At 37.3% G+C, this 13,352-nt stretch overlaps 1 protein-coding gene across 15 annotated transcripts in view; it reads right to left on the bottom strand.

Annotated features, from left to right (window-relative positions):
• RBMS3 (RNA binding motif single stranded interacting protein 3) overlaps positions 1-13,352 on the bottom strand; it is a 1,500,462-nt gene that overhangs the window by 1,179,195 nt on the left and 307,915 nt on the right. For all 15 annotated transcript variants that reach the window (XM_056800925.1, XM_056800928.1, XM_056800932.1 and 12 more), the window contains one exon: positions 6,789-6,857. In XM_056800925.1, coding sequence (XP_056656903.1) covers positions 6,789-6,857 — 69 coding nt within the window. The remainder of the gene's footprint in view (positions 1-6,788; positions 6,858-13,352) is intronic.

The raw sequence follows: 13,352 nt of genomic DNA, 5'->3' as shown, positions 1-13,352 counted from the left end.
CAAACTTGGAGGTATTCTCACATCCACAACACTGACAGGCAATTACTTAGATTAGAAGAAGGCAATTCTATTACACAGCATAAACACTCATAGAATTTGCCAAATTTTTTTTTATATTAACAGAAACTGAGAAAAGAAAGACAGTATTAACTTCATATTTAAAACATAACTCATTCTTTCAAAAATATTTATGCAATATCCATCACCATCATCATTATTGTAGCTAGTATTCATCTATTCCTTTAAAGTTTGAAAATAATATTATAGCATTTTAAGTTCATGACAACCCTGAGATATAGGTGCTATTATTATCTCCATTTATAAATTAGAAAACTGAAACAAATAGAGGTTTAGTTAATTTTCTAGGATCGAATCACTAGGTTTCCCTGACCTTAGGTCCAGAGTTCTAGCCCCACAGTCACCGCTAATCACAGTCCTAGCCATCTAAATTACAGATGATGCCATAAAGCATAGATGATGGTGATGACCATGAGGATAAAAAAGAAGATCATAATCTCAAATGTCTCTGGCCCTTTCAAGAATGAAAAGAACTTTTCTTAAAACAATCTCATAGGGGTGAGGGAAGTAGCCCATGTTTTATTGTTCTCATTTTATTGATTTTATTGCTGCCTCCTGTTTTGGGGAACATCTTTGTCCCTAACCACCATCACCATTCAACTCTCCTTTTGAAACAAAGAAATACATGTAAATAATGATGACTAACCTAGTGATCCACCTAATAGAGTATTCCCTATTCTGTATCTGGAACCCCCCACCCATTGGGGAGGAGAAGGAAGGAGTGTTTCTTTTAAGGATTGAAATTGATTCCCAGTCCTAGCTAAAAGATGGGGAGGAGAGGTAAAGTGACTTGATCGGTGTTACAGATTTGGGACTTGAATCCAGACACTGCAAGGACTCTGTCTAGGGCTCTTTGTAGTATGTAGACATAAAAGTATTATGTCATAAATGGAGACCTACCCATTTACAGTGTAAGACACTAATCTTTTTGCAAAAATTAGATGGATCCTGAACATCTGATCCAATAAGTTTAATTAGTGGACATTTAAAAGTGATTCAGATAGCAACACAACCTGGAGAATTATACAACTGAGAGGGACCTTACAATCCATATAATCCTAATATCCCATTTTATAAATTTGGAAGTGGAGGTCCCTGGAGATTAGACACAAGCAGTAAAGATCAAAAGCAGGGTTTGAGTACAGTTTTCTGACTCCATTGCTAATGCTGGAGGTCTTTATAACCTAACTATCCAGATGAACAGTACGAATGAAATAGATTGGCTTAAAGAATTGCTTTGATAATTATTAAAAAAAGGAGAGGTGGGGCATAGGACTTTATGATTCTTAGAAGTAGTCAAAACTATGATTAACAGTCATATGGTTAGAACTAGGAGCTCTGTGGTGTTATAGAACCCCTAAGGCAATCTGATGAAGCCTAAGAACTCATTCTCAAAATCGTGTTTTTAAAATAATAGAAAGAAATAATAAATTTCAGTTAGAAGTTATTGAAAATAAATACTGGAATTCTTTTCCCCATACAAGTATATACTAACCCTGGAAAAGGCAGCTGGTAGCAAAGTGAAAAGAATTCTAAACCTGGAGTCTCATGGTCCTGAGTTCAAATCCAGCCTCACTTATCAGCTGTTAGATCCTGGGCAAATCATTTAACCTTCTGGTTGCCTCAGTTTCCTCAATTATGAAACAGGAATAGTAGCCCCAATCCTGTAAGGTTGTTGTAAAGATCAAATGAGATATTTGTAAAAAGCACTTAGCTCAGTGTCTAACACATATTGTTGTTTAGTCATGTCTGACTCTTCATGGGCCTTTTGGGGTTTTCTTAACATATATACCAACTAGCCATTTCCTTCTCTAGATCATTTTAGAGATGAGGCATTGAGGCAAAGATGGTTAAATGATTTGTCCAGGGGTACAAAGCTAGTAAGTATTTAGGAATGAATTTGAACTCTTGAAGATGAATCTTCCTGATTTCAAGTCCAGTACTTTATCCACTATGCCATCTAGTAACTCCTATGCCTTCCCTATTGGTCTGTGAACCTGATTTAGTCTCTTTCTCTCTTGTCTTTCTGTTTCTCTCTCTCTGTTTCTCTCTCTCTGTCTCTCTGTCTCTCTCTCTTTCTTCTTTCTCTACACACACACACACACACACACACACACACACACACACTTTATAAATAAATAAACTGAGGAGCTGGGAAAGATGGATTACTGGACCTGTGTTTTATTCCGTGTCTGTGATTTACTTAAACTACTCCAAAAAACAAATAGGGAAGCATACATATCCACAAGGCAGCAAGGACTTGATGTGGATGCCAAACCTCACAGCAGGGCACCAGAGCAGGAATCCCCCAGCTGAGTTTCAGTTTTCCCATTCAAACTCAGTCTTGCTATTTGTATAGGTATTTGCAATGCCTATGAAGTCCCTAAGCCTATTAAATCTCAAACACAAAAGACAAAGGCTTTACAATAAACACAAATTAAAGAGAAAGAGATTAGAGTGCCAGTGACAAAGGAGAGGAAAGATTAGCGCCTGTGCTAGAGAGGTGGGAAGGATTACCAGAGGCCTGAGGAGTGAGTACAACTAGGAAGAAGTTTCTTCAGCAGTTTGCCCAGAGGGTGAGTCAGCACACAGGCAAATATCATTTCTGAAATTTAAAGCCTCTAATAGAGGGAGAGATTAATTAGATCGGTCTCTGATAAACAATCATCTCTGAAACTCCAGGAATCTGTAATCCAAGGGACAAGGGGGCAAGGCAGCCTTTGTAAACTAGACTTCTTAAACTTATATGTCCCTTAAAACTGCAAGGAACCAACCCAGGCTTATGAAGAAAAACATTCGTTCTGCCTTAGGCATACAGCTTTCTTCTCTTCAATAACCTTCAGTACTTTGGAGAGTTCACTCCCTCCTCCTCCTTAAAAGGTACTAGCAAAGGGACACCAGAGTAATCAGACTTCTCCCTTATGTGAAATTCAGCAAATAAAATTACCAATTATTCTAGATTATGGTAATATTATTAATGAGGTAGCTAGGTGGCAGAGAGGAGAGAGTGTTGGGCCTAGAGTCAGGAAGACCGAAATTCAAATCTTATAGTCTCAGATATACTTACTACCTATATGACCCTGGGCAAGTCACTTAACCCAGTTTGCCTCAGTTTCCTCATCAATAAAATGAGCTGCAAAAGGAAATGGCAAATGCTCCAGCATCTTTACCAAGAAAACCCTCACTAAGGATAACCAAGAGTCAGGTGTGAATGAACAATAGCTAAACAATAATCAAACATTATCAGTTATATCATAACAGCTGACATTTATATAAATGCAGCAAATGAATCTAATTTTTAAGGAATACACCCATTATTACAGTCCTGGTGAATATTCCAGCTGAGGTAAGTACAGTATCCTATCCATTACACTACATTTTCATCCCTGAAGAAACTCATGTAGACAGTAATAGGAAGATATTTGTAAGCAAGAGAGAAGTAAATTGGTACATTGGAGAAACCCAGAGACCTGGTTTCTAGTACTGACTTGGCTATTAAACAGTCCTATGACTGGTATTAGAGGGACAAAGGTAGAAATGATTCTTTTTGCCTTCAAGAAACTTAACAGATAGATAATGAAGGGAACAGAGCTTCACAGATAACTATAATACAAGGAGAAATGGTGTGTTGTCATAACAAAAGCAATTTACTGGAGCAATAGGGTCTGAATTTGAATCTTGGCTTTGTTATGTGTGTGTGGTTTTATGCAAGCCATTTATTTAATCCCTCTGATCCTCAGTTTCCTTATCTGTAAAAATAGGATGTTGAACTAGACGTTTAGAAAATTTTCATTGCATAGTAAAGGGAGAACTGATTATAGAGTTGTAGATTCCAGGTTCAAACGTGACTCTGGCAGTATCACATTACCTATGTAACCTTGGACCAGTCTTTCATGGTATCTCAGCATCTTCTGTAATATAAAGAGGTTGGACTAGATGATCTCTGAGGTCCCTTTTAGCTGTCAATTATGTGGTCCTTTTGAGTCTCAGTGAGAGAAGAATGTGATGAGTTCAGTGAAGTGGTTGGTGTAGACAAGGCATTAGCAAAACTAGCTATGGAAGGAGAGATCCATTTTCATTGAGTAAAGAAAAAAAAGGAGAAGGAGAAGGTGTGGGAAAAGTATAGGAGAGACATTAGGAAAGCGATGGCACCTGAAATGAACCTTGAAAGAAAAGAGGTGGGTAGAGGAGAAAAGAGTTCTCTCAAGGCCTGAAAGACAGACTGAGCAAAGGCACAGAGATGAGAGAGGACAGAACAATATTAATGAATGGATGGAATATAGATTGTGCTCTGACTGGGATGGAAAATATGTGAAGTGACTAAATTGTGATGAAGCTAGAAAAGCAGATCAGTGTTAGATCATGATGGACTTTGAAGGCCATGTTCAGAAGATTATTGTTCCTTCAACAGGTGATAAGGAGTAATTAAAGTTTGGGAAATAGTGGAGTAGCATGCATTATCAAAGCACCCCATTAGGAAGATGTCAGAGAATATTTGAAAGATGGATTAGAAAAGGGACAGATTAGTCTCTTTCAAAGAGTCACAAAATGTCAGTCAAGAGAGACAGCAAGACATAGGAACATAGAAATAAGAGATTTACTAGAAGGAACCTTAAAGGTAATCTAGACCTTCTTCCTCATTATATAGCTGAGGAAACTGACTCAAAGAGGTTAAATGACTTGTGTAAGTTCATACAAATAGTAAAAAGCAGAACAAAGCTTTAAACCCAAGTCCTTCAACTATAAATCTCATCCCAGTGAATTAAACTCCATCCCCAATTAGCACAGTAATCTAGGAGGAAAGAGAGAAAATGCTGAACAATGGTAGCTGCTGGGAGAGTACAAAGAAAGGGATATCTTTGAGATAAAACCAAAAGGAGTTTCTAACTGAATGGACATGAAGGATTAAAAGGAATCAACTAGGTCTCAAGTTATATGCCTGCATGGCAGGGACAATGGCGGGCTAGAGGAAAAGTAGGTCTGGAAGAAAAGATAATGAATTGGAACTAACTTCTCTGTGGTTTCTTTTCTTTACACACACACACACACACACACACACACACACACACACATGAGTTGGACAAGCCTGATTTATCTCCCAATCCCTTCTAGCTTTATCATTTTGTGATTCTAAGAAACTAGTGGGAGTGAAATGATACCTAAATTAGTAACTTAAATTCACAGTCACTAGAAGCCTTTGGTCTAAAAGTCAGATTTCCTAATTCCAGACCTGTTGTCTTTCCTACTTCAAGTTGATTTATGAAGAAAAAGGAACCAGGATTTTGCTAGTGACTTTCACCATTCATTTTTTTCTACAATCACAGTCCTCCATTCCATATCAACTAAACTACAATAAGCATGAGTAATCAAAAACCATAATCATCGCTATATCAAACCAGGGCCATAAAATAAGATCCTGCTGGGCCACAGAAGATCCCACCAATATCATGCCTCTGTATCTATTACTGCTTTAGTTCTACCATCACAGGTCATGGTAGAAGCATCTTAAAGGGTTAATGACCAGTGCTTACTATTTGTGACTAGTAACAGTACTTGCTACTAGTTCCCAAGTGGCCTATCACAAAATCCAGCTTTAAAGATTTCTGAAAATGTATCAAGTTGCTAGTTTATAGCCACCTAAGAAGAAGTATTGTTACCACATTAAGGAAACCAGGCCAGCTGAACTGTCCATCAGGCAGGGCAGATTACTACTATAACCTTAGGGAGTCTACCGGCCTCTTTCTCATGGTAGGGCTACCCACAGACAGAAAATGAAAGCAGACAGAAGCAGACCATTGTTGGCTAACATTAGTGAAATGGGTCTTTTCTCTTGCTGTTCTAAGTCCCCTATTTCCTGGGAGAGGGGCACTTTCACTTCTAGGTGATCCTCTCTATGACTTGCTGCTTTCCCCTGTGTTGTATAGTCCCTGGGAAAGTTTTATGTAAAGGGCCTTTCATGTGAGTTGCCCAAAACCTTGGACACAGTGAAGAGTTTTGGTGATATTGACACTTTTTGTCACTGGGTCATATGACAAATTGTATTCTTGACAATTTCATCTACCCATTTTCTTGGATGTTTCCATATACAAAGTCAAAGGTGTAGGACTCTGATATGTACTACTCTGCCTACTTTTCACAGCTAACACAAATTATTATTTAGGGTAAGTAAACACCTGTCCTCAAGACATTTGAAAATCATTTTTCTAAGTTGGTTTCATGATAATGAGCATGAGAAGGCATGATTCAATTGAGGAAGAACAGAAGGTTAACAGACATAGGACCATTTCCAAATATATCTCTTTTTTTCTGATTGACTTGATTCATGTGACCATCTGGGGGATGACTTGAAAGAACCATCTTAGCCTTCCACAAAACCCTCTGCCCTCCTTCCTTTATCACCATCATCTCCCCTCCCCCACAACACCACCCCAACCTCTGTGACAAACCACACACATATAGCTTTGATGAACAAAGAAATGACTGAAGTAGCAATTTGCCTATTCCCCTGTCAATAAGGGGGCAGAATCTAGGGTAACTAAATCAAAGCCCTAAATAAGGATAACCATCAATGAGGGCCAGGGAGTCCATACACGTGCCTATGGCAATGCTGGGTTTTAGTCATGCCAGAAAATGGGATGAATAATTATATGGTTAAACACATTCCAAGGGGATTTGAGATGTCATTGTTCACCTTGAAAAGGGTGTATTACCTGATGTGGCTGTGAGCTGGACCATCTGCTATAGGAAGGAGCACCTGAAGTCTTGCTGGCCGAGGTCCTCTGGAAAAGAGAGAATGGAACCCATGATCCTGTCAGCCAGAACAGTTCAGAACAAATATAAATATTTTAATTTCACATTGCATTCCTATATCCTCAGAAAGTAAGCTGAACTTTGACTCTAGTCATGGTTTAGTGTGCCTTTTGGATATTTCCTTAATCTTTTCTTTTCTTCTTTCCTCCTTTCTTTCCTTCATCTCTTCCTCCTTCCTTCCCTTCCTTTCTTCTTTTCTTCCTTCCTTCTTTCCTTCCTTCCTTCTTTTCTTCTTTCCTACTTCTTCTTTTCCATCCTCTCCCTTCTATTAATTATTATCTCTACATAATTTACTTACTATCACTACCACAACTTTTCAGATCCAATTTCCCTTCTTACAATTCCCTCTTTTTTGTCTTCCATCTAGCCAAATTCATCCCTGTCTTCAAGGTCCAGATTAAGAAGGAAGTACTCTAGGGAACCAGTGTGGCACAGTGGAGTGAGCAATTAACATGGAACATAAGGAATTGAGTTGGAATTACCTTTCTCCAACAGAATCCCTGGTTGACTTTGGGCAAATCACTCCCAATCACTTACAAATATACACATACACACTGATATACACATACAAAAGATCAAATAGATAAATGAATGAAAATGTGACCTGGTGGGGGAGAATACATGAGTCGAGAGGTTGTGTTGGAACCCTAGAATTCATCCACCCAAGTCCTTCAATGTATAAACAAAGAAATAGAAGCTTGAAGTAACCATGTAATTAGTCTAAAATCAGGCAGGAAGTAATAATTCCAGGGTTCAAACTCTGACTCCAGATTAATTTCCATTGCCACTATATCCCCCTGACTTTCAAGCAGATAAAACAAACAAATAATGGATTTAGTGTCAAAGAACATGAACCCAAGAGCTGCTATTTATTCCTACTTTTATGGCATTGAGCAAGTCATTTCTCCTCTCCTGGACAATTTCTTTAAAAATGAATAGGTCAGACAAATTTGGGGGTCTTTTCCATCTCTAAATCTCAGGTCCTTTTAAAGTGACTGATGATAGGAAGAAAAATCCCATTTAAAATCAACCCAGACAATATTTAGGAATCTATCTGCTAAGACAAACACAAGAATTGTATGAACACAACTACAAAACTCTTTCCACACAATAAAACTAGATCTAAATGATTGGAAAAACATTGATTGCTCATGGGTGGGACGAGCTAACATAATAAAAATGATGATCTTACCTAAACTAATATACTCATTTAGTGCCACACCCATTGAACTACCAAGAAAGTTTTTACTGAATTAGAAAAAAAACATAATAAAGTTAATTTGGAAGAACAAAAGATCAAGGATATCCAGGGAAATAATGAAAAAATGCAAAGGAAGGTGGCCTTGCAGTACCAGATCTCAAACTATACTATAAAGCAGTGATCATCAAAACAACATGGTACTGGCTAAGAGACAGAAGGGAAGATCAGTGCAATAGACTTGGGGTAAGTGACCTCAGCAAGACAGTCTATGACAAACCCAAAGATTCCAGCTTTTGGGATAAACATCCACTATTTGACAAAAACTGCTGGGAAAATTGGAAGACAATATGGGAGAGATTGGATTTGTATCAGCATCTCACACCTTACACCAAGATAAATTCAGAATGGGTGAATGACTTTAATATAAAGAGGGAAACTCTAAGTAAATTATGTGAACACAGAATAGTATACATGTCAGACCTTTGAGAAAGGAAAGATTTTAAGACCATGCAAGAGTTAGGAAAAAAAAATCACAAAATGTAAAATAAATAATTCTGATTATATTAAATAAAAAAGTTTTGTTTTTTTAAACAAAACCAATGCAACCAAAATAAGAAAGGTAATAACAAATTGGGGTTAAATCTTTATAACAAAAACCTCTGACAAAGGTCTAATTATTCAAATTTATAAAGAGCTAAATCTACTGTACAAAAAAATCAAGCCATTACCCAATTGATAAATGGGCAAGGGACATGAATAGGCAATTTTAAGATGAAGAAATAAACTATTAATAAGCACATGAAAAAGTGTTCTAAATCTCTTATTATAGGAGAAATGAAAATCAAAATAAATCTGAAGTATCGGCTCACATCCAGCAGATTGGCTAACATGACAGCAAAGGAAAATAATGAATGTTGGAGGGGATGTGGCAAAATTGGGACATTAATGCATTGTTTGTGGAGTTGTGAATTGATCCAGACATTCTAGAGGGCAATTTGTAACTATGCTCAAAGGGCACTAAAAGTCTATCTGCACTTTAAAGGATCCAGCCATAGTACTGCTGAGTATATACCTTAAAGAGTTAATAAGGAAAAAGACATATAAGACTATTTTTAGCTGAGCTCTTTGTGGTGGCAAAAAATTAGAAAATGAGGGGATGCCCTCCAATTGAGGAATGGCTGAGCAAATTGTGGTATATGTTGGTGATGGAATACTATTGTGCTCAAAGGAATAATGAGCTGTAGGAATCCCATGTGAACTGGAATAGTCTCCAGGAATTGATGCAAAGTGAAAGGAGCAGAATCAGGAGATCATTATACACAGAGACTAATACATTGTGGTACAATCAAATGTAATTGATTTCTCTAGTAGTAGTAATGCAATGATCTAGAACAATTCAGAGGGATTTATGAGAAAGAACACTATCTACATCCAAAGGAAGAACTGTGGGAGCAGAAACAGAGAAGAAAAAGAACTGCTTGATCAAATGGGTCGATGGGGTTATGATGGGGATGTAGACTCTAAATGATCACCCTAGTGCAAACATCAACAATATGGAAATAAGTTTTGATCAAAGACACATGTAAAGTCCAGTGGAATTGTGTGTCCATTATGGGAGGGGTGGGGGAAGGGAGTGAATATACATGACTCTTGTAACCAAAGAACAATATTCTAAATTGACTAATTAAATAAAAATTTCAAAACAAAAGTGACTAATGAGTGAAAAAGAGAATATAACTAAGGAGATGATCAAGGAGAACTGGCAGAAGAGAAGAGAGAAAAAACTTAATGTATGTATTAGTAACTGCAAAATCTAGGAAGTAATGATTTGCCAAGAATGAATCTTCCTTTCCCAGAAGATTATGATCAACAAAACAAAAGGAAGACATTGCCACAAGTAAGTTTGGAAGAAGTTATAGACTTAATTACCATTCAGAAGCATGAAAGACTGTCAGCTATTATGGACAGAATAATAGCTAACCAGCTAGTGACTGCACTTGGCCCTGATGACTCTCAATCTTTCAATGGTCATGCCAATGGGTAAAATATTTTTTTAATTGTGCATTTTCAAAGGTTGTATATATATGTGTGTGTGTGTGTGTGTGTGTGTGTGTGTGTGTGTGTCACTCCCTATTTCAAAAGTCACAAAGCTCTGATAATATCTTCAATCAGGCAAGAAGATCATAAATAAATAACGTCTGAGGAGGTCAACTGCCAAATGGACATCTGCTTTCACAATCTCATTGCAGAAAGTCACTGGCAAGCATAAAGATGAGAGACATTGTGTTATTCAGACAGACTGAACTCTGGAAGGCAGACATTACCTTTGGGGCAATGCCTAGCTTTTCAATGACTATTATTTCAGGTGGAAAATCATTTTCCCATTCCAAACCAAAGTGAATCAGATGGTATCAGGTCAAAAGAGAAAATGAGGTAGACATCAGGGATTTTGGAAGAATGCTACAGGAAGCACCAAATAAAGAGGAATGTCCAAATCCCTCTCCCATGACAATTCAATTACTTAGTCTACAATGGGGAAACATTCAATATCACATGATTATGGATTATTTTATATGACATTATCAGGAAACAGTTACAACAAATCACAAGTATATGGTAAAAGTTTGAAAGGTCAGAAAAGAAACTTAATGAAATTGGGGTAAGAAAAAAAAAGGCTGAAGGAAGAAGGATTTACTTTGAACAACAGTAAGTTAAAAGTCTGTACAGGTTCAGAATTATGCTGAAAGAAATCTCAGGGGACATCCAGCCCAACTTCACACATGAACAAGAAATCCCTCAGCAATAATCATTTGACTTTCATTGGAATACATGCAACGAGAGGCAGTCTCATTACCTTCCAATGTTTTGTGAGGATGAAATAAGATATTTCATAAAATTTAACCAAATGTAAGCTAATTCTTGTTATATTACCTCTTGAGACAAACAGTTCCAATGTTGGATCACTCTAATTGTTGGGAATGTTGTTGTTGTTCCCCTACATATTACTCCTTGTCATCCTCCTCTTCCTCCTCTTCCCCAAAAGTCTAATCCCATATCAACATGGTAATCCTTCATACATTTCTATCAAGTCCCCTGTAGATGAAGTCTCTTCATATTAAACCTTCCAGTTACTTCATCAGATCCCCTATGATTTGATCCTATGAGGCTTGGTGAAAAAGGAAATAGTAGGTTTCCATAATTTTGAGGAGGTGAGGTGATTGTCATCTGTATATATGTATGTAAGTATGTATGTATGACCACAATTTCTATCTTGAAATTTAAGTATGCAACATTAACTTTAGCTAGTCAGTATATGGTCATTTACCAGAAGTCACTTCTTGCTCCTTCTGCCTTCTACCAGGAACCCTAGAGAAAATAATCCACTACTTGTTAGCATCACCAAGACAAAGGACAGTATAGAAAATAGAGTAGGAAAATTCAAGTATCTTTTCTGTCCCTTCTCCTGTCTTTTTGCAGGGTTAGGGTAGGAAATTTGCAGTTCTCTTAAGAAGAGAAGGAGGTCAATTTGTCCCTTACAGTTTATTCTTAAATGATGCCTGGACATTAAATACTTATGTCTCCTAAAATCATCAAGAGTTAGTTGCATTTGATGATATACAAGCTTGAAAACAGAAAAATAGTTTATTTTGGAAAGGAATCTGATTTCACAGTTTTATGCAATATGGAAGTGAGAAAAGATTCCTGGGAATTCTCCACTAAAAATATCCTAGCCACAATGATGCATTCCATCTATAACCCATCCCCATAGTCACTGTCAGGCATCATTCATTAAAAACAACCTAAATCCTCCTCATTGCAATTTAAATCCTTATTCAGATATTCTGTCCATATATATTAATGATGATGGTGGTGGGGTTGTTGTTGATGATGATGATGATGATGATGATGATAACAACAATGGCACCATGACACAGATAAGGGCCTTGAAGCTTAAAGACATTAATTAATTTTCACTTCTGACAGATACTGACATAGAAAAGCTGTATGACCCTGGGCAATTCATTCAACTTCTCAATGTCCCACATAGCTCTCTAAGATTAAATTAAAAAGAAAAGGAAAGTAAGGGAATAGGCATTTATATAACATCTACTATACATCAAGCACTTTGTCTTAAAAACAAATATGACAAATATCATTTCATTTGAGTTAGAAGGAGCTACCAGTCAGCTTAAATGGACGTAATTTCCAGGCTAGTAGTCCCTTCCACCCTTGTAATCACGGGTCTACATGTAAATAATTAAATAAACAATTTAGCTTTGCTTAATGTTTTACCCAACACTTCTAAATGCATTATTTTATATGACCTCCTTACAACCCCCAAGAATCTGAGGACAAATATTATGAAAACCATCCTATGGATGAAGAAACTGAGGCACAAAGAGGTTACTTAATTTGTAAAGCATCACAGTGTGTAGATGTCAGAAGATTGGTTTTAAGTTACATCTTATGGCCCATAAAGTCCTATGTTCATAAGCAAAGGATAAACTATGGAAGTGGAAACACCGAGGAAAAGCAACTACCTGAATACAGCAGTTGAGGGGACATGACAGAGGAGAGACTCTAAATGAACACTCTAATGCAAATATTATCAACAAAGCAATGGGTTCAAATCAAGAAAACATGTAATGCCCAGTGGATTTACGAGTCGGCTATGGGGGGTGGGGGGAGGAAAAGAAAATGATCTATGTCTTTAATGAATAATGTTTGGAAATGATCAAATAAAATATATTTAAAAAAATAATAAAGTCCTATGTTCAGATGGGATTCTCCATCTATTCAAGGGCTTGAGCTCCCTTCCCACATCTTTTTCCAGATGAAATCAACTGATTCTCTCAGTCCTTCTTCATGTGTTCTACTTTCTAACCTTTCACTCATATCCATATCTTCTTCTGGGTGTCTTCTGCAATGTCAAATCCCTCCCCTCTGGCCCTGGTTAATCTGATGCCCTGAATCTTCTTTGATGGCTCCTCATTTCATGACAATATTCTAAAAGAAACCTTCCTGATATAGCCCAGAAAGTGGTAGGGAGTAATAGGTGAAGGAGGGGAACAGCACTTGTCTGGGTCAAGGACTGGACAAGTCCTTCTGTTCTCAGGATGTTGCCTCTTCTCTAGGTTAATTTCCCTAGGTTTGTTCCCAAGTCACTGTGGTGTCAGGCTCAGTCGAGTGACAAAAAGCAGATGCTCAAGATTCCAGACATTATTTTTCCCTTAGATTCCAAGCTGTATAGAGTATTTCCTGA

The sequence above is a fragment of the Monodelphis domestica genome, chromosome 5 (assembly GCF_027887165.1).
Source record: "Monodelphis domestica isolate mMonDom1 chromosome 5, mMonDom1.pri, whole genome shotgun sequence".
Lineage (NCBI taxonomy): Eukaryota > Metazoa > Chordata > Mammalia > Didelphimorphia > Didelphidae > Monodelphis > Monodelphis domestica.
The sequence above is the reverse complement of the archived record's forward strand: the minus strand, read 5'-3'. Positions and strand labels throughout refer to the sequence as shown.